The sequence below is a fragment of the Adiantum capillus-veneris genome, unplaced genomic scaffold, assembly GCF_014529385.1.
Source record: "Adiantum capillus-veneris isolate H3 unplaced genomic scaffold, ASM1452938v2 Hic_scaffold_642, whole genome shotgun sequence".
Taxonomy (NCBI): Eukaryota; Viridiplantae; Streptophyta; class Polypodiopsida; order Polypodiales; family Pteridaceae; genus Adiantum; species Adiantum capillus-veneris.
In genome coordinates, this window is record NW_028221683.1 from 15,626 (window position 1) to 40,937 (window position 25,312).

Consider the following 25,312-nt stretch of genomic DNA (forward strand, 5'->3'; position numbering starts at 1 on the left):
CACCACCAAGCCGCGAGCAGTCCTCCACCATCACCACCTCCTCCTAGTCCTCCTCAACCGCGACAAACTGAGGAGTTGAGTAAATCTAAGAAGCAACAAGAGTCCAAGAAAGAGGAGGACAAAGAGAAAGAGAAGAAGGAAGAAATTGAACCAAATCCTGAGAAGCAAGATCCGAAAGCAGAAAACTATGGAATATTCTTGGATCTACTAGCTGTTGGATACACTCGAGAAGAGGTAGCTCACACAGGTTTTCAAGTGTCAACCCCTAAACCAGAAGAAGACACACTGAGCCCTCGTTTGGTGGAGTTAAAGGAGATTGCAACAAACACATGGATTTGCAACCACAAGCCGAAGATTGGGAAGAAGTGATGCAGAAATTGCAAGGATTAAGAGCCAGATCAGTGGCCAAAGAGATTGAGTATGAAGGACTGAGGTTGAGTGAAGAAAAGGTGAAGGGTGAAGTGGAAACACTTCAGCAGAGCAAAGTCAAGAGAAAATGCACAGCCAGGCACAACTGCAAGCTGAACTAGAAGCGGCACTGAAGAAATGTCAAGAGTTAGAAAGCCAAAATCGAGAAACCAATCCGAAGATGATGAACTCTGAAGAAGAATACCAAACAATCAGCAATGCTTTGACTGAAGCAGTAAAGGAAAGGGATGGGCTCACCCTACAGCTGGCAGAAGAGTCAAAAAAGGTTGAGAGCTTGAAAGAGGCCAAGGACAAGGCTGAAATATCACATGAGGCTAGCCAAGATGAGGTGATTGAACTAAAGGACCAAATCAAAGTGAAAGATCAAATGATTCAAAGGTTGAGAGCATCTTCGGGCAGAGAAAGAGCTGCAGCTACAACTAGCACTAGCCAAGATAAAGATGTGTTTGAATAACAAACGATAGAACTTCAAAAAGAGCCGACGCTTGAAAAGAGGCAGAGAGTGATGCTAGCAGAGGGATGAATGGTGATACAAAGCAGATTGGAAGATGATAACAAATCATTGAAAGCAACAGTGGTTAACCTTCAGAAAAGACTAGAAGATGATACAAAGACGCTGCAAACAGAGAATGATGAGGTAAAACAGAAGCTAGAGAAAGTTGATAGAGTCAATGCAGAACTTAATGACCTATTAGTAGCTGTGATAGAACAAGCCCAGTTAGCAAAAGACGACTTACATAAGCAACTGGACGAACTTAAGAGCCAAACAAGTGAAGAGCATCAACACAGTCATGGGCCGGCTGCTATGGAAGGAATTGATATAGAGAAAGTGTCAGATCCAGTGGACACAACAATACAAGAAGACACACCTGTGGGACCATTACAAGAGCCCCGGGATCTGACACAAGAAGAAGAGGACAATCTACAAAAAGCAATAGAAGCATCCATAAAAGACACCGCCAAAGAAGCAATGTAGTGGGAGCATAGGATATTGAAGTCAATGACCATTCATAAATTAGATGCAAATGTCGTTCGACATGAATGGCTACAACCCTCTCTCCCCTATCCTCTTCTAAAATAAGAGGCTGCTACAATCAACAAGAGGATTAAAGAGGAGCCTATAGTGCCGTTGTACAATGAGGACATCACCAAACCAGAAGGTGTTAAGCTCATTGTAGACTCTCAACCAAGATGGAGGAAGACATGGCTCACTAAATACCCACAGTATTTAGTACATTTGGTAGAGGCGCCTAAAATGATCAGAGACGACCTCAACTTTTTCCCTCTACCAAGGATGAGGACATGGAAGGAACATGGATTGCTGAAGAGAAGCCACCCCACGTGGCTCAACTACCCGAAGCTGCCAAGCTTGAAGGCAGGCAAGAGAATGAGTGAGCAATACATGGTGAAAACCCTAACGGGCACCATTAAATTTTTCACTGGCTCGCCTGACCTCTCTTGCATTATGCTCAAAAAGATATGTAAAACACTTCTGGCAGTCTTTGAAGTCTTCAAATTGGTGGGATGTTTTGGAACCATTTCAATGCTTTTCCTTCTAATGTCATTCCAAACCCCTCGAATTGAGTATGGAAATCGAATATGCATTCTGCTCTTAGCACTTGCTTAAAGCTTGCTAAGTGGTCGTATGGATCCCCCGACCCACTATATTTTTTGACCCATTTTTGAAAATCAGCTGGTCTGACATGTCTATTTGGTTCAACTCCTGATCTCCTGACAGTTGGTTCTGTTCCGAGTCCTTCAAACCGGTTTGTTGGAAATAGTGACTTATGTAGCCCTGGACTGACTTTAGTGTCACCCGAGTTTCTGCGTGATGAGGTGATTTTTGATTTCTTACCATTATTCTCAGAAGATCTCTCATGGTGTTCATCTCTTGGAATAGTTTCTGGTCCTTGGCCCAATATCCGATCCCTTATTGAATACCCTTGATATTTGGTTTGTTTTACCTCCTCAAGAGTCATCATAACAAAGTTGTTGTTATAAAAATCCCTAAATAGGTAGGTTGGTAGATTTGCTGATCCCTTATCCTTGATCTTGAAGCTATAGATGATCAGTGTGTTAGTTATCTTGATTTGGCATGCAAAGTCCATAGAAGATCTTTTACATTTGTATCCTCCCAACAATAGATTCCGATCCTAGGATTATCCATATTAAGTCGTTTCAAAGGGTTTAAATCAACTTGATCGTATCCCTCAAATTTTGAAGTTGGTGGTCCTTCTTTTGCAGCCATATATAGAATTATGGTATTTACTTCTAACCTCTATCTGTCTATCATGACAGGGTTTTCAACTTGTAAATACTGAATTTCGTTTCTATCCATGTACATATTTTCTTGTTTGTTTTCCGTAATCTCTTCTTCAAACTCAATACCATGGTCATGAATGCAAATAGCATACTCTCCTTTAGGATCCACGTAAATTAACCTGAGCTCCATGGCGATTAGTCTTATAGAAAGAGAGTATATGCTTATAGTGCACTATCGTTCTGGTTTTTGAGTGAGTCAAATAAGAAGACATTTCAGATGTTGAATCATAAAAAGTGTCTGAGACTTCTTCACGACCAGATCTAAGGTTCATAAAGACTTGTGAAGCCCTGGATAGAGTACTTACTGTTGGATCAACTTGTTGTCAATTTCTTTCAAAAAACTTGACTTGATTGAAACTTCTATCAAGCTGCCAATTCCTCATCAGCTACAACCTGATTCCTGTATCAATTTTGATCAAGTTAGATATTCTTTCACAAAGATTGTGTAGTTTTTGCTAACTATTGGGATAGGTCTATGTGTATCACTTCAAATCGAGCTAATTTAATCAGCAGTTGAGATTTTCAGACTCGACTTTGGCAAAAATCAAAGGATTAATCTGCAACCTGGAAACTCAGTGATCATATACCAATTTGGATCCGATTGGACCCAAAATTGTCCGATGGATTTATATTATGCTGGTCTAACACTATACAAGTTCAAAAGTAAAAATGGTATCTCTTTGTAGTAGTAGTGAATAAATTCAATTATTTACTTTGTCACTTTTTTGCACTTTTTGGCTTGGTTTGCCAAGTATACAACGTATTAAGGTCCTTGGACAAGTTTCAACAAGTTTGGACAAAATCTGTTCAAGTTTATCAATTGTTTCGTGTCCGCAGACTCTGATTTCAAGAATTTGGCTTAAGTCTCACTTTTCTGATCCAAATTTCACCAAAATTGATTTGTGTGGTCTACTTGATATGCTTGACCTTGTGGTATGATCAAATATGCAAGATTGTCAATTTTTGAAGCAGATGTGAGTAATCGTGATTATTTACTCTAGCTAAATTTTTATAAATTTTTGTCCTAATCTTGACAAAGAACTGTTAAGCACCTCAATTTAATGTCTCTAGCCAAGTTTTATAAAGTTTGGACAAATTTTGGTCAAATGGTCATCACTTTTTTGTCCGCGGACTAACTTTGCAAATTTGGTCACAATTTTCAATCCAATGATCCAAAACTTACCAAATTTGGTTTTTGGGCTTATTACAACATGGTAAAAGTAGTGGTATGCTACCTTGGTCAAAAAAGTTTAAAAATGGAGCAGATGTAAATAATCACAATTATTTACTTCTGACAAATTTTTGCATCTTTTTGGTCAAATGAGCATATACACATGTCTATCATACAATATAGGTCTATGAATCAAATTTCATCAAGTTTGGACTATTTTTTTTCCAATTTACACTCAAGTTCTCGAAAGTCAGCACAATCTTTTGTTTTTACCCAGTTTTTTGCTAGTTTGGTGATCCAAATCCGATGTGCCTTTACAAAAGTTGTTTGTACACACGAGTCACTAGTATCAACCTTGGTCAATTTTCAGCTGAAAGTAAATAATCACGATTATTTACTTCATGATTAAAATGAATAATTTTTTGCACTTTTTTCTCGGACAATCATTTCACGAGTTATTTTAAGTCTAGAAATCAAGTCAAAACTAATTTGACCTAAAAATGTCAAGAAAAAGTAAATAATTTGAGTTTTTGCCAACTCTTGAAATTTTTACCTCAATGTGTCTTTGAGCTTACCCACCACTGGTTCATACAACTTTTAGGCTTGCTCTCGAGTCGGATTGAGTGGTTTGGAGTCTTTTCATGCTATTTCTAGCCATAGACCTGAAATTCTACAACTTCAAATAACACTCACAATGATTCTTTCGGAGAGAGCAATGTTCTGAAATCCACCTCGGATCCTACTTACCCTACTCCTAGGTTCTCATCCAATGGGCTTGTGGAAAGTGTCCACAAACACCCGTTTTCATGTTTTTTATGGTTTTCTGAGCCTTGATCTTAAGACTTGTATGTCTATCAATTATCCTCAAAATCCTAATCTAGTTCCACTATCCTACAATCCTAAAGGCACCCGACAAGTACAACTTACCTCCAAGCTACGTCTACACAGCAAAAGACGATAATCTTAGGCTATGCGGTTTCTAAAAGAAAGTTTTTAACTCTAGGAGGTCCTAGAGGAAGTTAAAGGACAACTTCACAAGACGCTTTTGTTTTTCCCTAGTTTAGGTCTCTTCGATCCCCGGCAGCGACGCTAAATGTGGGATGGGTGTCTAACCTCACTCCTATCGTATTGCAGATTTAGCGAGAACCACGATTAAATTATTAATCCATGGGATGAAGCTAACTCGACTAGGCATAGAGGCTACAAGAGGTTGTCAATCTTGTGGAAAACAACAAACAACTCGCATCTAACTCAAGCTACACTTAAATGACTGAAATCACCAAAAGCCAATGGCTTATCGGCAAACAAATCACATCCGTTATAGTATCAAATGACATCCAAACGTAACAAAACTTCTAGGACAAGTTTATAAGACCTAAGCACACATGCTTATGGTGTCAAATCCCACTTTAGGTCAAGTGCGATTATTAACAACAGTGGATTTTTGACCTAGTCGTTTTTGACGCAGAATGCACCTAGATGCTTAGCAATGATGCCCCAATACCCCACCTATGCTTAGCTTTTGATTTTGAAGTGTAATTCCTACTTATGATGAAATTAGGCCGCGGGACGACGACGCCAAAAGCTACAAAATACCATGAAGTGTTTACGTATATGTTCAGTTCTTACATGCGGTTGCAATGCAACAAACGCGACTGTAATATGACAACCGAGGAGGGAGTAGGAAACATGAGAAGGAGAGAAGTGAGAGCCGTTAGCTCACGTTGTGTATTTCATTATCCAAAACTTAATAATAACTTACAAAAACTGGCTTTTATACTTTAGCTAAGGATTTTGGTGGTCAAAACTAATATTTTGGGAGCTCTAACTAAAGACGGGTAATGAAAGGTTGATATAATCTAAAAGCTTGTAGCCTCCGCTCATCTATTACAAAGTTTATTCAAAAAATAAGAGTTACAATATTCCAGATTTATAAAAAAAAATAAGTGTTTTTTTATAATGAGAACTTCAAAAAATGGTATTCGAGTTAGCTTTCTGCTAACACACACACACACACACACACACACACACACACACACACACACACACACACACACACACACACACACACACACACAGAGCGAGAGAGAGCGAGAGAGAGAGAGAGAGAGAGAGAGAGAGAGAGAGAGAGAGAGAGAGAGAGAGAGAGAGAGAGAGAGAGAGAGAGAGAGAGAGAGAGTATGTATATAGTGGAAACTGTCTTTAAACAGGTGCATGTACATAGTCAGGTTAGAAGTTACTAATAGTTATTATGGCCAATGAATGTAATAGTGCACAATCATGAAAATCTAATACGACACCTATAATTAGGACCTACTAATTTAGCTTTGGGGACACTGCCACTCCATTAGCTTGTCTTTAGTATTCTGTAGTCGTCAAGCTATTGATCTTATTGTAATTGAGCTCTGTTGTAATCCATAATTCAGTATCTTGTGTCCAACATCTGACTTTGCACTTTCAATTCAGTGCATTATTTGATTTTCCCTATGTTCATTTGAAGTACAAATCCGTTGTCTATTTTATCTTATCTAACATTTGATTTTGACTCTTTAATGTGGAAAATTGTTAGAGTGACCAATTCATTCTATTTTTGCAATCATGATGGTGAGCCTAAGATCGTGATAGAAACTTATCTCCAAATTGGAATTTGGAGCCAATTGAACATTTGCAATTCTGTCAAGATGATCAACAAGAGGGAGGACCATATCATCACGATGCTTAACGAATTGGAATAAAAGTTCTAATGATGCATCTCAATCCGAGAATGAGGAGATAGGTAGCCCTAGTAGGAGAGGCACTGAGGGGCTTGAGGAATCTTAGCATTCAACTCAATCCATGCAAAGGTATTCATAGGGGGATGATAGACGCTCTCCCAAAGCAAAGGTTTAGACTAATGCCAATGATGGTAGCGGGCAAATCAGAAAAGCAACGATACATTAAGTACCAAATAAGAGGAATAAACTTGACACTATACAATTGAAATGGATGATCAATATAATGAAAGATGGTGTCATAAAATCTAATATCTAACCAACCCAAATAATTTTTTCATATTAAACTAGTTATTTAATGTGGGAGAATAAACGGGAACAAGGGCTAGAATATAGACACGTGCTTATAGATGTGTCTTAACACAAGGCCAGGTTAAAGGGGTCCAAATGAGAGATGGTCTATTAAAGAGAAATGCTACCTAATGGAGCTTAAATACCTTAGGGTTAGCTTCATTCAAGACCCCCAAAAGTTAGTGTTGTTTAAAAGCCCTTTGACCTTAGGCAAGCTAGGGCACCTTGAGGTGAGAATCCTACCCAAGCATGAGGTGCTTGTCGTGCTTGATAACTAGGGTGCTTCAGGTGTTTGTGGGAACCTTGCCCAAGCTTGAGGTACTTCTCATGCTTAAATGACTAAGGTTCTTGAAATGTTCAATTCAAATATGATCTCTCAAGAGGCATAAACAATTTTCATGCTTAAATTACTAAGGTGCTTGAAGTGTTCAATTCAAACATGATATCTTAAGAAGCATAAAAGACACATGTCAAGATTCCCCCCCATTGGGGCCTTTATGATGTGCTTGAATCCTATTGGATAGGCTTTTAAGGGGTCTAATGATAATTTAGATGCATAAAAATAACTAATTTAGTTCTTTCTTTCAAAGAGGAAAAAGAGAACACATGTCCAAATGATATAATTAAGTAATACGAGAGAGAGAGAGAGAGAGAGAGAGAGAGAGAGAGAGAGAGAGAGAGAGAGAGAGAGAGAGAGAGAGAGAGGAAGTATACTCTCCCACACACACACACGCACACACACACACACACACACACACACACACACACACACACACACACACACACACACACACACACACACACACTACTTGTGTGAAGTGCAAAAAGCAAGAGCTCCATCTCCTTTTCCAAGCTTGAGAAGTTGAGAGCCTACACCAACACTCTTGGCTATGGAATGCAAATTGAACCAAAAGCCATGCTTCAATGCTTAAGATTTCCATCTTCTTCATCTTCATTACTATGCTATTATGCTATGCTAAGCAAGAAGAGTGATGATAAGTGATGAACTATTTCTTTCTTCTATGAATGATTCTTCTTCCTCTTTACTACCCTCATTCCCCGCAAGCTCTCTCCACCTTTGAAGGTGTTTGAGGCTTTGGGACGGAGGCTTGTGATAGTTAATTCTTTTTGCAAAGTTCATGTTATGCTCGTGATGCATGAAGCTTTCCATCTTGATTGCATCACTTAGGTCACAAGGAACACAAAGATTGTATTGTACCAAGTCTTTCTTGATGGGAGAATCTATAATACAAACATCTATTGGAGGGGGGACCGGCTCCAAGTAAATCTGGTCCTCAACTATTGTCATGTTCTCTAATACTCTCTCTTGAAAAAGTATTGCTCATTCCAACTTAATTAAGTACTAGGTGTATGTTGCTATCATCAATTAAGTTCACCCTTTATGTTCTCAAAGTAATCTCACAAAAATGCTCACTCTAATTCTCTTAATTCTGCTTTCTCAAAGTTCATAGGCCATTTCCATTACTTTGGTATTAGAGCATTTGGTTTCTCTTCTCTTGCTTAATAAGAGAGGTCCTTAAGTAGCCTATTAATGGTTCATTTGGTTAATTATATTAGGGTAAGTGGGACTAGGATCTATTATCGGGTTTGTTGAGCCCACTATGTGGGATATGGTGCACACCTTGGGAGCTTTGGTCTTAATAATGGGGTGTTTTTAGACTTGCCTATGGCTTTAGCATTATTGACCCATAAGAAGTCCAAAAGGAGCTAGCCCTCGGCAATTCTGCAATATTAGACCCACTCCACTACTCTCTATAATTAACGAATTCGAGCCGTGGGTGTAGATACTTAAGTGTTTATTTTCAAAGGCTAAGAGGAGTAGCAACTAAGGTTTTGAATTGCCAAAGAATACACTAAGTAAACACATAAGTATAATTAGCATGGTTGACAATAACCAAGAGAGTAGAGTGAACATTGATAACTTTGATTTTGCACATGAAGGTGCTAATGATGATGCCCTCATATTTGTCAATTATATTGTTACTAGGTTGCAAAAAGCTATGGGAAACCTTGCTTTGCAAGACGAAGTTATTCAAAACCTTTGTGCTTATGGGATTTCCCTTCCTCTCCAAGAGGAGAGAGAGCTTAGGATGCCTCTTGATGAGACTCCCAAAAGAAGACTCCCTCCCATATGAGAAGAGGAATCCAAAGAACAAGAAAGTAATGAATTCCTAAGTTCCTTTGAAGGTGTGGCTCCATGAAGACGACGGTCTAGACAATTGCCAACTCCTCCCAAGAGAAACAGTCAACACACATTCCTTCTCCTCGTCACTCCAAAAGGGAAGAGAGAAAACAAAGGAAGAAAAGGTCAAGAAAGAGTTCACCGTCTTTTGCTTCTTCACCTTTCGCCTCTTCCGACAAAAGCTATGGCTATTCTCCTAGAGAATACAAGTGGGGATGACATTGAAAATAATACCCTGCATGAAAAAGATCACAAAAGCTCAAGAAGTTCAAAGAAGGAGGAAAGATTATCTCTTTTCTCACCTACGATGGCACCTTTGGTGCCAACGACAAAGTATTGGCCTTCATCCTGCAATTTGATGTGGCCTTTGGAGACAAGGGCTTCATAGAGTCCTCCAAGCTAAACCATATAGCTATGCACTTTTGAAAATTGGCTTGTCAATGGTGGGCTAGCCTTTGTGGCAACGATGAAGCCCCAAAGACATGGAAAACTCTACAAGTTTCCATCATAAAGCAATTCCTTGCAAGCATTGCAAAGGATAAAGTCCTTATCGAATGGTGCAGTTTGAAGCTTCTTTGCCATGAGTCTATTCACAAATATGTGGACAAGTTTTGGGATTTAAACCTCAAGGTTACTGCCTTCCAAAAGATAGAATTTGTTGAGAAAAAGAAACAATTTTGCGCAAGATTACCTGAAGAAATGGCCGAGTATGTCAACTCCCAATGTCCTGGTTTTATCACCGAAGTAATCCTCGATACCATGGTTGCTTCTCGCATCAATTTTCAACAAGGGTCTAGACAAAATGTCAAGCCTATGGAAAAAAAGACAAAAGTGATGCAAACGGGAAAACCAATGCTCAAAATTCTTCCCAAGGCAATTCAAATTACAAGAACAACAACAATCGGTCCAAGGAGAAGGGAGTTTACAAAGGTAAAAACAAACTCTCTCCTGCAGAGCTTGAACCTTTTTGCAAGGACCTTAAGTGTTTTAAGTTTGGGGATCGTTCTTCTGCGAAGTGAAATACCCATAGTGAGACTCCTAGAGCTTCCACCATCAAAGCTCCAAAAGAGGATGCTCATTGCAAAGGATCACCTCTCTCCTATGCTTGGGAAACGGTAAGGTAACATGATGCCTTCATCTTGTTTGACTGAGAATGATGTTCTGATTCAGAGTTAGAGAGAATGAGTACAAAGTATGTATGCCTGAAGTACACTGGACTACTATATTTAGGATTACAGATGAAAGATTACAGATAAAGATAATGTAGCTCAAGAACAGCTCGAGAACTAAGGATTATGAATCAAAAGCTAAGTAGAAGTACAACCGACAAATGCCAACCCAATTACAATGTAATGGGTCCTATTTATATGCCTTGGGAGTTACTGTGGTAACTGTCGTGGTAATTGTTGACTGATCCGCTGTTCGTCTCACAGGAGCCGGTTTCCACCCAATGAGACTGTCTCCGCCATCTACATCCTTCCTTCCTTTCTTGAATTTTTGCAAGATTCCAAAATTTCTCAGAAAAAATCCACCGTCTGATTCTTCTGGAATTTTGGTCGTTGAGTGCTTGACACCCCTATAGTTGTAGTTCCAAGGGCATCCAGCCAAAAGACACCAAGTCGGATTGGAAAAATCCACCGTCTGATTCTTCTTGTGCTGGGTTATTGAGTGCTTGACACCCTTGTAATTGTAATTCCAAGGGTCTTCCAACCAAGTGACACCAACCCCTGAGTGGAAAAATCCAGCGTCTGCTGTGGAAACTGCTGGAAAAATCCACCGTCTGATTCAAAGACCGGCGGAAAAATCCTTGACCGAATTCTCAGTTCATCTAACTGGGTAAGATCCTCCAGTTGCTTCTTAAGATTGTGATTGAAATCTAACCCATATTCTACAGCCATTCTGAGACTTGCAATAAAAAATTCCATAGGGAACAACAGCTTCAGTGCCATATACCATTCTAAATGGTGTTAATCCTGTAGTGACCTTATAAGATGTCCTCTATGCCCATAAAGCAGTCTAAATCTTCAAATCCCACAGGTGGCTTTTTCTACACAATCTTAGTGAGAAGAGTCTTAATGGTCTTGTTACTGCTTTCGGCCTGTCCATTGCATCTAGGATAATAAGGTGTGGATTTTTGATGCTTGACTGAAATCATATCCATAAGGATCTCCATAGTGTCATTGATGAAGTGTGTCCCTTGGTCCGACACAGTCTCCACAGGACAGCCATAGCGGCAGATAATGTTCTCAAATAAAAATTTTACAGTGGATTTGGCTGTGTTGTCAGGAAGAGCCTTCGCTTCTACCCACTTGGTTACATAGAAGGTAGCCATCACTATATACCTATTCTTCTTGGGAGTAACCTTCTTGAATGGTCCCATGAAATCCAGACCCCATTTCATAAAAACACCCAGTGGCTGAACTGGTGTTAAGGGAGTCATGTTTGCAGCTGTGGGCCTACCCATTCTTTGACATATGTCACAGGTTTTGCAAAAACTTCTGACATCGGATATCAAGGTTTGCCACCATAAACCAATCTGCAGAATCTTCTTGTAAGTAACATGAGTATAAAAGTGTCCACCAGATTCTCCATTATGTGCCTCTGAGATAACTTGCATTCTCCCCTCCATAGGCACACATCGGCAAAGAATCCCATCGACACCTAATCCGTAGAGTGAGTCCCCAATGATGGTAAACTTTAGGCTTTTGATAACCAGAGCCTTCTTCTGGTTTTGCTTCCAGTCATCTGAGAAACCACCCTGAGAAAGAAACTGATATACTTCATATATTTCAAGATCGACTGATTTTTTCGCTTCCAGCTGAAATAATTCAGCATCCACTGGTTCGTCTTTTAAAGACGCTTCAGAACAACCCTTCGTACTCCTAGAGAGGAAATCAGTGCCACAGTGGTTCTTGCCAGGTTTATGGAAAATGCGGAATTCAAATTCCATAAGGAAAATCATCCACTGTATTAGCCTGCCTTGAATAATGACTTTATTAATCAAGAATAATAGGTCCTGATGATCCACATAGAAATGAAACAATTTGCCTAGCAAATAATGCCTGAATTTTGTAGCACTAAAAACCATCCCTAGAGCTTCTCGGTCAGTGGTTGTATAACCCTGTTCAGCCTGGCTGAATCTGCGACTGGAAAGGTAGACAGGATAGTCAGTCCTTCCATCTGGCTAGGCTAGTATCGCCCCCGTCGCCAGCGCGGAAGCATCCACATATACATGGAAGATAACATCCCAATTTGGTTTCCGAAGGACTGGTTTACTAATAATGACACTTTTTAAGTTCTGAAAACTTTCCTCACACTCAGCAGTCCAATTGAAATTGCTGGTTTTCTTTGTGAGCTCATACAGTGGTAAAGCTTGGGAGGAAAATTTATGCACAAATCTTTTGTAAAAGTTAATATATCCCAAGAAAGAACTTAACTCAGATGCATTCCTAGGCGCCTTGGCCTGCTGAACGCACTAGATCTTTTTGTTGGCCATTTCTATTCCATTGCGGGATACCACATGTCCCAGCAGCCATCCTTTCCAGAGTAGGAAAACAGATTTGAATGGATTTAGACAAATCCGCTTCTCTTGACAGCGCTTAAAAACCATTTCCAAGAATAGTAAATGTTGTTCCTCTTCTGAATATACAGGGAAGTTGTCCACGAATATGGCAAGGAACCGATGAAGAAACTCATTGAATATCTCCATTATGCACCGCTGAAAAGTGGTTGATGCATTGCATAGGCCAAATGGCATTACTAGATACATAAATGCTCCCCACTCTGTAATGAAAGTGGTCTTCCCCCGATCCTCAGGAGAAATTTGTAACTGGTTGTAGCCACTATATCCATCCATAAAATTGTACATCTCATACCCTGCAATATCATCAAGCAACATATCTGTGAAGGGCAATGTGAATGGATCCTTGATGGTTTGAGTGTTGAGTTTTCTATAATCTACACATACTCTCAACTTACCCTTCTTCTTGGGAACAACTACAATAGGAAGCAACCAATCACTACTGGCCACTTCAATGATGAACCGAGCTTTGAGAAGGTTGTTAATCTCTTCCTTGACCTTCTTAGCATAATTGGGATTCATTCGGTATCGCTGCAATCTCATTGGCCTGGCATCCAGCTTTAATAGTATCCTGTGCTAGCAGACCTCTGGATCCACCCCTTTCAGATCAGTGTGTTCCCAGGCAAAGACATATTTGTAATGCTAGAACATTCTGCGTGCTTTCTCCTTCATTGTAGGGTTCAGATGTTTGTTAACTTTGATCATTCTAGGATTGTCGCTAGAGCCTAGATTCCATTGCTCGATCTCTTGGTCATCTGGGAGTAACCAATGATAGCTGTTTTTTCGGCTCTTCGTAATTGTCACAGTGAGTTACCTCACCCTACCAAAATCACCCAAACACTGTGGCTATCCCTACCATTTCACTGTACATAGGCGTGCGTGAGCCACGGGACTTTTCCCATATCTTCTTAAAAAGCCCTCACTTAGCTAGTCATTGGGCTAGTTGAGCCAAAAAAATTAAAAAAATTAAAAAATATAAGTATATTATGGCCCATGCGTATGTAAATATTTCTTTGTATATAGGGCCTAAATAAAAGATTTTTTCATAATTATTTTGGTATTTATTTAAATATTTCTACCTAGGTGTGTGTTATTTATGCTCTGTACATTGCCTCACCATTACCACAATTTTTTCTTACCATTTTTCATACTCTTTATTCCATATAGAAATATTTTCATGTAAGCTTCTCTTATATTTGGTGTAACTCCACCCCAACAAAAATCCAAAAAAGCTAGTTTTATTTATGTGTATATTTTTTAACTATTGTGATTTTTCCCTTCCTACATCTATTTTGTTTTTTCTTTTTCTAAAACATTAGAACACCAAAAATATTTATCTTTTTATGGTAGCTTTATAATGAGAGAGATTTCTTTTGACCCCTTTATATTTTTTCCACTTATATTATTTATATTTGACATGTACATATTTTTTAGACCCCTCAATATTTGATTTTCTTAGTTGTACTATTCACTTATATCATAATCTCAACAATATCTTCAATTATAGACCTACCAAATAAGGTCAAGGGTAGGTGGCATGCATACATGCACTATGGAGGGCTCACTCTTGGAGGTATTCAAAAGAATCATCCAAAGAAGGACCCCACAAGGACCTTGTGCAGTGGAAAAAAACGATCGGTTTTGCTGAATTTTTAAAGTTCACTTGCTCTCCGAATTTGAAAAGGTGATACAAACAAAAGTTGTAGCTCGTGGGCTGAACTTTTGCCTCAAATTTTTTCATATTTTTTTGAGCTACGAACTGTGAGCTATGATTTTATTAGTGGTCCCCAGTTTTCCCATGCTATGCAGCCACACTCCCTCTTCCACTTTATCATTTTCCTCTTTCACACACACTTCTCCACTCATCATCCCCACCTCTCTCACCACTCCTCTCTGCACCCTACTCACCTTCTCCTCAACCTTGAAGAATAAGAGAAACCATGGTGAACTCATACCTCCCACACACAATTCCATTCCAAAATTGACCACCTAGTCTCATTTTTCCTCCTCCAATTTACCCATATCTATCAAAAAAACCACAAAATTCAGCCTCTTCTCTTAAAAGACAGCATCATGGTGGTTGATTACTCAGCTTCAATTACCTTGTCTCTCAAGGAAGGTCAAGAGTGGAGAAAAAATGTACCGTCAAAGGTAGTGGACCGTCATTAAGCGTCAAAATCGGCCCTACTCAAGACACTTGGAGCATCAACCTTGTAAGAAATCCACCTTTTACTACCTCTTAAGAGTTTTTCTTCCTTATTTGTATCCTACATGGATAATCCCATTGTAAATATCCAATTCCATTTGTAAATTAATACTAACTCTACTAACACTAACCCACTATGAAAAGTCCTATCACCTCCATTTCTCTCCTCTCTCTTTCCCCACCAACTTCTTGATAGTTCCAAGCAAAAGAAATTAGATAAATTGCTGAAAATCTAACCCAACCATGGTTAGAGAAGTAACCCTAGCCTTCAAAATTGCTATAAAAGGAGGGTGTAGCTAGCACAAAAGGGGGAAGCCATAAGCAAGAGCACTATGCTATAGCTTGAGAAGCCAAGCTCAACCTCTCTAGAAGGAGCTCTTGAGTGGAAGCTCATTGTCTTATGCATGTGCATGTGTTGTAATAGGGGATTAGCAAGGGAACTCTATGCCATTGTAAGAGAGAGAGTGATCATTCAATTGAGAGTAGGAAATCTATCATTTCTCCTGCTAGTGTAAGCCCAACATTTGTTGAATCAAGGAGGGTGGATTTGGACGAAGCTTGGATACTTTGTATCCCTTCCAACGTGAAGTAATGGATAACAATGATGCGTAAGTGTCTTGGTGTTTTTTGTTAAGTTCTTGATAGCTTGTCTCTGGTGTTGTCTTCAATCTAGCCATAAATCCCACATACTGTAAAAGGGCGACAGGGTGGAGAGGACTCCCCTGGCTTTAAGACAGTGATTGGGGTGGCTGTTTTTTGTGATGTGTTATGGTGAAATTTACGCAAGCTATGTTGAAGAAATACTAATCTCACTTTGATTTGTCATGACAGATTTGTAAGAAGGTATTAATGCAACAAGCACCCCCTCCCCCTTTCTCTCTTTTTCTTCAATATATAGTTGTGTTTGCTTGATCATTGCCGATACGTTTCAAAGCAGCCCGAGCACTATCTCTCTCCCTCTCTCTCTCTCTCCCTCTCTCTCTCTCTCTCTCTCTCTCTCTCTCTCTCTCTCTCGTATTTTAGTGTGTGAGAGTGTTCCATTGGTGTTAGGGTTAGTGTAAATTCCTTGCTTGTTTGTGGGTTGCTCTAACTATTCTCCTCTTTTGCGTCCTAGTTCGCTCTTAAACTAGGTGGTGCCCTTGTGTACTTGGGATTTGGCTGTGGGTTTGTTGTTTTGGTTTGTGTTGTGTTGTGCCCCAGCCCCATTGAGCAGCACGAGAGCCTTGAAGGGTGTCTAGAGGTTGCTCTTCTTGTTGCCCGCCCCGGACCGCCTCAAATTGGTGCCCCCACTGAGGAACGGCTTGTGTAATTTTGTGTGAAATCAACCTTTAGCATAGTCAAGTAGTTTGCATGAATCACGAAAATTTGTATGATCCCTTCATTCCCATTGCAAGGCAAAAGGTACACATAATTGTTAGTACTAAGTTGCAATTTCAACGTGTGATTCGTAGAATTTTAGGTCCTCTTAGGTTGGCCGAGATAAACGCTTCAGTAAATCCTTTTATTTTGCCTCTCATTAGGTACGACCTTAGTTTGGACGTTTATATTTTTGTTTTGTTTTAAGCATTAGGTCATGCATAGACCATGGATAATGGCCCAGGAATAGAGGTTTTCCCCTTCCATTTCACTCCACACATTAGAATAAACATTGCAATTAGTAGGAAAATCCATTTTCAACAACGTATGGTGTTCATGTTTGGTGCCCAAAGAGTAGGAGAAATTCTTGCATCACCAAACCCTGTCATTCTACCTCTCATCAACTACCACACTTCTTTTGATGTACATGTGTTCATTTTATTTTAAAATGAAGTGCAGCCCGGCAAAATAGTGTGTATGTTTGTTTTTTCTTTGTCCAAGTTGTTACAAGAAACAAAAAAACGATCATTTGTTCTAACTGGGAATGTGTGTGTAGTGAAAGTTCAATCCTTAGAGATCTAGCTCTATTACCAATTGAGTTGCAGGAGCAAGTAGTAAGGCGTCTCCCTCATAACAAGAGGGTGGTGAAGTTAAGACGGAAGGTCCTACGCGTGGATTCCATTTTCCTCTTGTTGTTGGGCACTAAGGAAGACCGCGCATTCATCCAACTAGTGTGTGCCCTAAGATTGGTAAATAGAGTGAAATTTGGCGTTTGGCGAGTGCATTTCACCATTGAGGAAGACTCTTTAGGAAACTTGCGGCCAGAGTTCATGCTTCATCACCAATCAATTTGTACCTAGATGCTCTACGCACAAAACCATACTTCTTAGACTTCTGAATGTCCTTCGGAATGATTCCTGTTAGCAAAAACTCCTCTTCTTGAGCCAAACTTTCCCGGCCATGATAAAGAGGTAAATTTATTCTCAACACAAATAGCTCCCCAATCATGCTTTGAGCTGCTTCATGTGCCTCTCCATTTGGAGCACGTTCAATGTGTCTGATACTCCATGCTTCAAAATTTTTTAACAGGCCTTTAATTCTGAAACACATTTCCTTCAATGAGGTGTTCTTGCTCTTCCACACACCCAACACTTGCTTCACAACTAACAAGGCATCATCTTTTATGCTCAACATTCTAATCCCATGCTTCAAACAAATGTGTAATCTGGCTTCCAACTTAGCATATTCAGCCTCATTGTTACTATGAGCATCCAATTTGAAACCTCTCTTGCATACTAGCTTCCCCTCTGGATCATAAAGTGCTATACCCCCTGAAGCCGCATCATGGCTCTTTCTGTATGAGCCATCAAAGAACAACACATGTGCATTGCTGATCTGTGGCACTTCTTCAACTACCCTTCTCACCACCTCTTCCTTAACAAGAAGGGGATTCTCCTTGTAAGTCAACTAATCAGCTAGGGTAGCTAGCTCTTGTACTGTCTTCCACTAAAAAAGAGAACTCAAACTCTTGAAGCTCAATTACCCATTTCTTGACACATTTGACATGTTAGTGCCATTAATTAACTGTGGCAAAAAGACACAACTCGTTAAGAAAACAAAAGGTCGTGGTAGCAAGTAATGATGAAATCGTTGACAAGCAAATATTACACTAGCCATCACTAGCTCTACTTCGGAGAAATTTCTCTCTACTACCAACTTCACTCGGCTTGCACAATACACTGGCCTCACAGAATGGCTACCCTTCCCCTTTTGCAATAGCATGGCTCCAAATTCCAATGGCATCATTTGCTACTGATGGATTTACATAAAACGCTTATTCCCAATCAGGAGCCTGCATGGCTGACAACCCCCCTAACACCTCTTTCACCTCTTGAAACACTTCTTCACACTTGTCATCCCATTGCAATGGATCATAGGCTTTGCCACTTGTTGTAATGGATAAAGGAGCTATGAAGACAATGGAGTAAACCGCACCATGTACTTCACTTTGTGTATAAAGGTTGCCAATTGCTTCGTACTCGTAGGTGATGGAAGAAGAATAATAGACCTAACCTTGTCTGGATCAGCCTCAATGCTATTTTCTGACACCATGTGGCCCAATAACTTCACCCTTGGTTGTGATAAATGACATTTGTTTGGATTTATTTGTTCTCCATATTCATCATATCCAGCGAATACCATCTGCAGCTCCTCATGGTGTTTAGCCCTACTACTGTAGACACAAAAGTCGTCCATAAAAGCTTTAACACAACTACTAGTGAATGGTGCCAATACCCAACTGGCTCTCTCTTGATAGAAAGATGGTCCATTCGACAACCCAAATGGCAATACTGTGTAGCAATAACAACCCCATGGCGTAATGAAAGTTCTCTTTCTTTGGTCTTTAAGAGCAATCTTCAATTGAAAATAGCGTGAAAAACCATCACACACACTGTACCTCTCATAACCTGTCACTGAATCCAAGATCTGATCAATGAATGGAAGAGGGTATGGGTTCTTCTTAGTGGATGCATTTAAGGGCTTAAACTCTACACAAATCCTCCACTTTCCATCCTTCTTTGGGCTGACCACTATTGGACTCACCCATTCCGTGGTTTCCACTGGGACTATGAACCCTGCCTTTAATAACTTGTCCACCTCTTCCCGCAAGGCTTCCATTTTCTCTTGACCCATCCTTCTAAGCCTTTGTCGCACTGTCTTAGCAACTTCTTTTAGCTCTATATGCATCTCTTCTCCTTTGAACCCTCTAATCTCTTCATATAAAGTAATGAAAAAATCCAGAAAACTAGCCAGCATGTGCAAATATATCTCCTTTTCCATAGCTGAGAGGTCTCCACTGATCACTCGTGTCATCAATTCCTACTTCTTTGAAAATTCAACCTTGGTTTGCATCAGCCCTTCAATCACTTCATAAGGCCCTTCACTTTCATCTTCAATCTCATTTGCAAATGCAACTAAACCAGACTCATGGATTTCTTTGTCCATCAAAAGAAATGCAACATCAACATCCTCATCATTGCTGTCATGATGGGTGGCTGGGTATGGGCAGTTGGGGGTGTTCGAGTCTGAGTCTGGATAGTAGTTGCTTGCCGATTGTGATTCAAGTGTGTGTTTACTAGGGGATAGGGGTGCTGTGAGATCAGTGGGCTATAGAGAGTCATTCATATTATGTGTTGGTGGTTTTCTCATTTCCCCCTTTCCATCTTGTGGTGCCCCCACTAAGGATCCACTGATTGCTTCCTAACCGAGTGTTCGTGAGTCAAGATGAAGCAGGAGTTTGGTCCGGTGTTCAAAGGAGATGAAGATGCAGACGATTGGATTGCCGATTTTGAGCTATTTAAGCTGACAGTATTGCAGATGCCAGGTGATGAAGCAAAGCTCCAGACTCTACCTTTGGTGCTACGAGGTACAACAAAAGTTTGGTTCGATGGCTTAGAAGATGCACACAAGAAGACTTGGATCGGATTTCACGAGAAATTCTTACAAGGGTATGGAAAGGTGGTGTCGGCCTCGGAAGCAGATGCAAAGCTCAAAGGATGGCAGCTGGAAGTAAGTGCAAATTTTGATGCTTTTGTTGATAAATTTGAAGGTTATGGGGGGGATTTTGCAGCTGCTACCCAAGCAACCAATGCGGGATATTTTAAGCTGGAAAGGTTTCTATCCTGCTTGCATCCCTATGTTCATGAGAGAGTGGATTATGAAGATCCAAGTACCTTTGATGAAGCTGTCAAAGTTACCAGAGAGAAGAGTCAAAAGATGAAGAAGAAGATGGAGGCAGGATTGTTGCAGTCAATAATCATGACAGCCAGTGGACCTAGGCCCAAACAGATTGATGAGCATCAAAAGGTAAAATCTCATTTTGTTGATATGCATGTAGTCAAAGCACATGAAGGTGATGCCATGCTAGAAGAGGTAGAACAAGTGCCAACCAGGTCTCAAAAAATACAGAGAGGCATATTCAGAGTGCCACCCAATTTGCTGGCTCAAGAGGACGAGGTGATAGAAGATCTTAAAGAAGAAGTGTTGACGAGGTGATAGAAGATCTTAAAGAAGAAGTGTTGGTTCCAGAACCAGCAACGAGGAAGGTAGCAGTGGTCCAAGAATTAGCAAGTTCAAAAGAGAAGTCCGACAGCTCTCATAGCTCCAGCAGCAGTTTGGACACAGATAGCATGTGGGAGACAAAATCCATCTCTTCTAGGTATGAAACTTATGATGTTTTTCATGTAGATGAAGTGGAAAAAAATGTATGCGAGTTGCCTGCTAGCCAGCTAAATGTCGAGAGAAGTATAGTGTTGCACCTTGTGTGAATCTGCCAGTCGAGCAGCCCTATCAAATGTCTTGTGATGGTGAGTCCCTATTGGAGGAAGAGGTATGGTTTGATTGTGTATCATACCTAGTTGAAGAGCACATTTTTGAGGATGACTTGCAGGAGCTAGGAACAGAAGCAGTGGTAGGTCAAGTTGATTTGTCTATGCAGGGGGTGGGGCAACCTTGCCTTAGTGGGCATGTCAAGGTGCATAGTATAGTTTTAGAGTTTGTGTGTACCCGTGGAGAGTTAGCTACGGCAAACGACTTTATGGAAACTGATACAGGTGCAACGCCCTATAAGGGAGAGGCTCCATTCAACAAGGAAGGTGCCGCCAACCTTGCAGGTGCTGAGATATTTGAACAGGTTGAAGCTCTAGCAAGTCATACTCTTGAGTATGAAAAGTTGGCCTTCGAGCCATTTACAGAGGGTTTGGATACAGGTTTGCAAGGAAAACATGTTTGCTTGGTTATGCAGCAAGTGGAAGCAAATGGCAAGGCATTGAAGCTATGTGTTGTGTTGTTGATAGCTATGTTGTTCCAATGCTCATGTGATAAAGATGATCATATGGAGGGTTCTCTAGCAGATGACATGATAGCGGCTTATGGTACCGGTGCTTCAAGTGTTTGAAAGTATGCTTATGGTTGGCAAAAAGGCTTGTGGATACAGGGTGACGAAACTCCGTGCTATAAAGAGCTGGAAGGGTGGCGTGTCTATTGGCCTACAAGTGCAAAGGAAGGCTTGAAGATGCATGCTTTACAGGTGGATGGCCACGGCCATGTTTTGTTTTTGATCCAGGTGGACTCTATGCCATGCTTGGGGAAGCTTTGAGCTTTCAATTTGATCCTGGAGGATGATACAACAGACACTCTTCTCTCTATATCTATGCTATCTATATAGCCACTATTCCTTATGCAGTCTATATATCTATGTTATATCATTCTCTCTATAAATGCCTATTTTACCTAAATAATACTTTTGTTGAGCATGGATGCTCAACGAGGGGGTGGGCAATGATGGTGCACCCAAGTCATGTTGACCCAGGAAACAGCCAGGAACAGATGCATAGGCGCAACAGACAGATTGATAACAGGGTGCTTGGACACATGATAGGTGTAATTTTGAGCTGGTGTCCTCATGATATGTATGCCATATGTGACATTATGTAGGTCAAGCACTGGTTTTCCGAGCCCGACAAGTCGGAAGAAGGATCCCCGAGCAAGCGAATATAAGCTCAAAGTGGAAGACGTTCGTGACGATCGTCATGTTTTTGTTGTGCGGCGGAGATGTCATTGGTCGCTGGCCTTTGAAAGGATTCTTTTTGCTGGACTATCGACTATTGTCATTCAGAAGCTTGCAGGGTTTCGATATGCAAAGCCCGATGCGATGGACGCTTTGCTCGCGGGAATGCACTCCAAGTCGGATTGAATTAAAAAGCTTTGAGTTCAACAAAAAAAAAAGGTGGAAATCTGTCAACTGCAGGGAACGAGAGCAAGATAAAGAAAGTGCGCCATCTCGTGGTGGTGGAGGTGATCGACAGGTGCATGGAAGGCCATTGGACAGTCTTCTACTGTACGCGCATTGTAGAGGGCCAATTGGTGGTGCATGCAGAGGAGGACAGTGCCAGGTGGTGAATGAAGGGTAGGTGGCGGCATTGCATGCGGGGGAGCCCGCCAGTTGGCTGCAGAGAAAAGGGCGAGCAGGGCCAAGAGTCGCGGGCAGCTGGAGGGGCTGGAGATACCGTGAGCAAGTCGGGGCCGTCAGGGCTTATTATGCAAGAGTAGGGCCAGTTGCAAGAGGGGGACCAGTTTGCAAGGGTGCACTCGGGTCAGTTTTTGCAGGGGGGAGAGGACCTCGCTATTGGCCAAGAGGAGGAGGAGCGCTGCTCTAGGGGCTGGGGACAGGAGGCCCGAGGATCGCCATGTCTGAGAAAAAAAGGAGGGCCGAGAGCTGAAGGAAAAGGTGATGCTCTAAGTGTCAGAGGGAGGTTGAAGGCACGCTTTTGCTGCACAATATGGGAGGAGGCCATGAGAAGTACAAGGAGGGAAACAGTGTAGAGAAGACAAGAGGCTATGGACTATATGAGTGGCCGAGAGCTGCATGGTGAACGTGTGCAGGAGTCTCTAGCCATGGAGAGCCTGAGAGGAGAAGGTGGGCAAGCTATATGGGGTGCCCATAGCCACACAGTGGCACCGCCGAGCAGCGCAGGGAATAGGTGCCTATAAGCAGGAAAAAAAAGTACCAAGAGTAGCTGGAGAGCCGAGCAGGAGGAGAACTACCTTGCAAAGGAGAATTCCTGATAGTTATTGAGAAGAGAGGAGGCCATGTGAAGCATTGTATACCATTGTTACCATTCAAATCAGTATAGTAAGGATTCAGTTGTTGATTCTATGGTTCCTAGTTTCTATCTTTTGCTCGTATGCATTACATATGTGCTTTCTATGAGTGCTAAGTGAGTGTTCCCCATACACCTGTGGTTTATGCATGAGGATGAAAGCTTGAGAGTAAACTTGGGTCTTCCAATGTTCTTGGGGTGTGTGAGGGTGTGGAGACTCCTTGTATGGGAGTATATGGTGCTCTAAAGGATCAAACAGATTGCATGATGGGTGGCTGGGTATGGGCAGTTGGGGGTGTTCGCGTCTGAGTCTGGATAGTAGTTGCTTGCCGATTGTGAGTCTAGGTGTGTGTTTACTAGGGGATAGGGGTGTTGTGAGATCACTGGGCTATAGAGAGGCATTTATATTATGTGCTGGTGGTTTTCTCATTTCCCCCTTTCCACCATCTCCACTCGATTCGTGCCCTTTGTCGCTCTTGCTTTGCATCCTCATATTGTGAAATCCACTTTTGCATCACTGGATTGTGAAGCATGAAAAATCGGTTGATTTTAGCCTCTAGATCTTTCATCTTCTTCTTCTCAACACCAAGATTGCACATGACAGTCCCAGATATGCGCTCATCATCTATGGTTCGCCATAGCGTGTCTAGGGCTTTATCAAATCCATCTAGCCACTCTCGAATGTAGACTAGGGACTCTCATACCAGCCGACCTTCTGCCATGCTACCCTCCGGATGTGCCTTGTGACGCACATATCCCTTGAGCATTTTAATGAAACGTTCTAAAAAGAACATCCATCTGGAATGTACTGTGCCAGCTATTTCCACCTCATCAACCATGTGAACAAGAAGATGCACCTGAATGGTTAGCATGATAGTAGAAAAGTGTTTCTCAAACATGCACACAACCTCTGTAGCATTTAGTTTGGCGAATGATATGGAGTCTACGTTGATCTCCTTTTGTGAGATCCATTGCACTAATTTCGCAAGTTTGTAGATTGTGTTACGGACGTCAAGAGACAAACATCCCTCAATGGCCACCGGTAAAATAAACTAAAAAACACGTGCAACAATGATATTTAAGTCCACACACGAATTTGTTACACAATTTCCATTATGACATATTCCACTATGAACATACTTGACACATTTTATGCCAGTCGTGTGAATTCAAACCGGTAAGCTTTCCTTCTTTAGTAAAACACGTTCGGAGCGAGTGCATTACGCCAGTGGGGTCCGCACAGATTGAATGGTATCTTTTACTTTGCGTTCTTGGGCTCCTGTGAAAATCCATGGCGCTTTAGGGAGTTTTATCTATCCATCAGATGCTGTTGGTGACCAATATTGCTCCATATGATCCACATTTCTAAGGTCAACCCTGGCTCCCAAAGTATCTTTCTTATCGGTCAGATGGTCCCATAGCAGATTACCAACATTCTTGAATATGTGCATTGGATTGAGCAAGTGATTGATCATGAGTCGGGGCCAATATGGTAACTCGTACCATAGGGAGAGTCTCTTCATCCCTGGGGGCAAACCGTCATCACACATCTCCGTCTGCTCTAACCATGCTTGTGCAGACATTGTCATAATACTCAATATCTAATTCTCCTAAATGATTTTCTCATATTAAACTGATCATTTAATGTGGGGAAGTGCCAAGGGAGAAAAAGCTAGAATATTGGTTAAGTTAGCAGACCGGCCACAGTAGGGATCCAAAGGAGGGAAAATAGGGATCCAAAGGGGGGGCCATCTGCAAAAGAGCCATGTGAAACAACGGGCTAAAAAGACCCTAAGGTTCAGCCCATTAAGACTTCCAAAATGCTAAGGTTCCAAAATTCAAAGGTTGTGTCCAAAGGTCAACCTTAGGGAAAATTGGATGCTTAGTGTGTGTCCAAAAAGTCTTTTTACATCCCTACATGGGAGGGGGCGAGCCCCAAAGCTAGGGGATGAGAGAGAAAGCCACACACACACACACAGGCTCCCTTTACACAAAGGGAATGAGGGACACATGTCAGCTCCCTAGGCCAGATGCCCACAAGGTGTGCCCAATTCCTATTGGAAGACCCTTGAAGTGGACCAATGAGAATTAAGCTAGAGTAAATCTAATTTAATTAATTTAAAAACATTTAATAAAAGAAACCAATAAGAATTAAGTGTCCTAGAAGACTATTGGGCAGTCTCCCAAGGGGTCCAATGAGCATTCAGGAGCCCCATGGCTTGCCTGATTCCTATTGGCCAGGAGGCAAAGGGGTCCAATGAGAGTTTAGTTTAATTATTTAATTACCTAAAGCTCTCACAAAAGGGGAAAGGGGGACACAT

At 41.2% G+C, this 25,312-nt stretch overlaps 1 protein-coding gene across 1 annotated transcript; it reads left to right on the top strand.

Moving 5' to 3' along the window:
* Nucleotides 1–952: 952 nt before the first annotated feature.
* LOC147416665 (myosin heavy chain-like protein) lies at nucleotides 953–23,408 on the top strand (the record flags this gene model as incomplete). The annotated part of the gene is given in 7 exon segments (XM_086508184.1): nucleotides 953–1,199; nucleotides 19,787–19,899; nucleotides 20,004–20,027; nucleotides 20,029–20,346; nucleotides 20,382–20,625; nucleotides 20,628–20,696; nucleotides 23,352–23,408. Coding segments are annotated over 7 exon segments (1,072 nt in total), but the record flags the coding sequence as incomplete, so codon positions are not given.
* Between the last annotated feature and the right edge of the window lie 1,904 nt (nucleotides 23,409–25,312).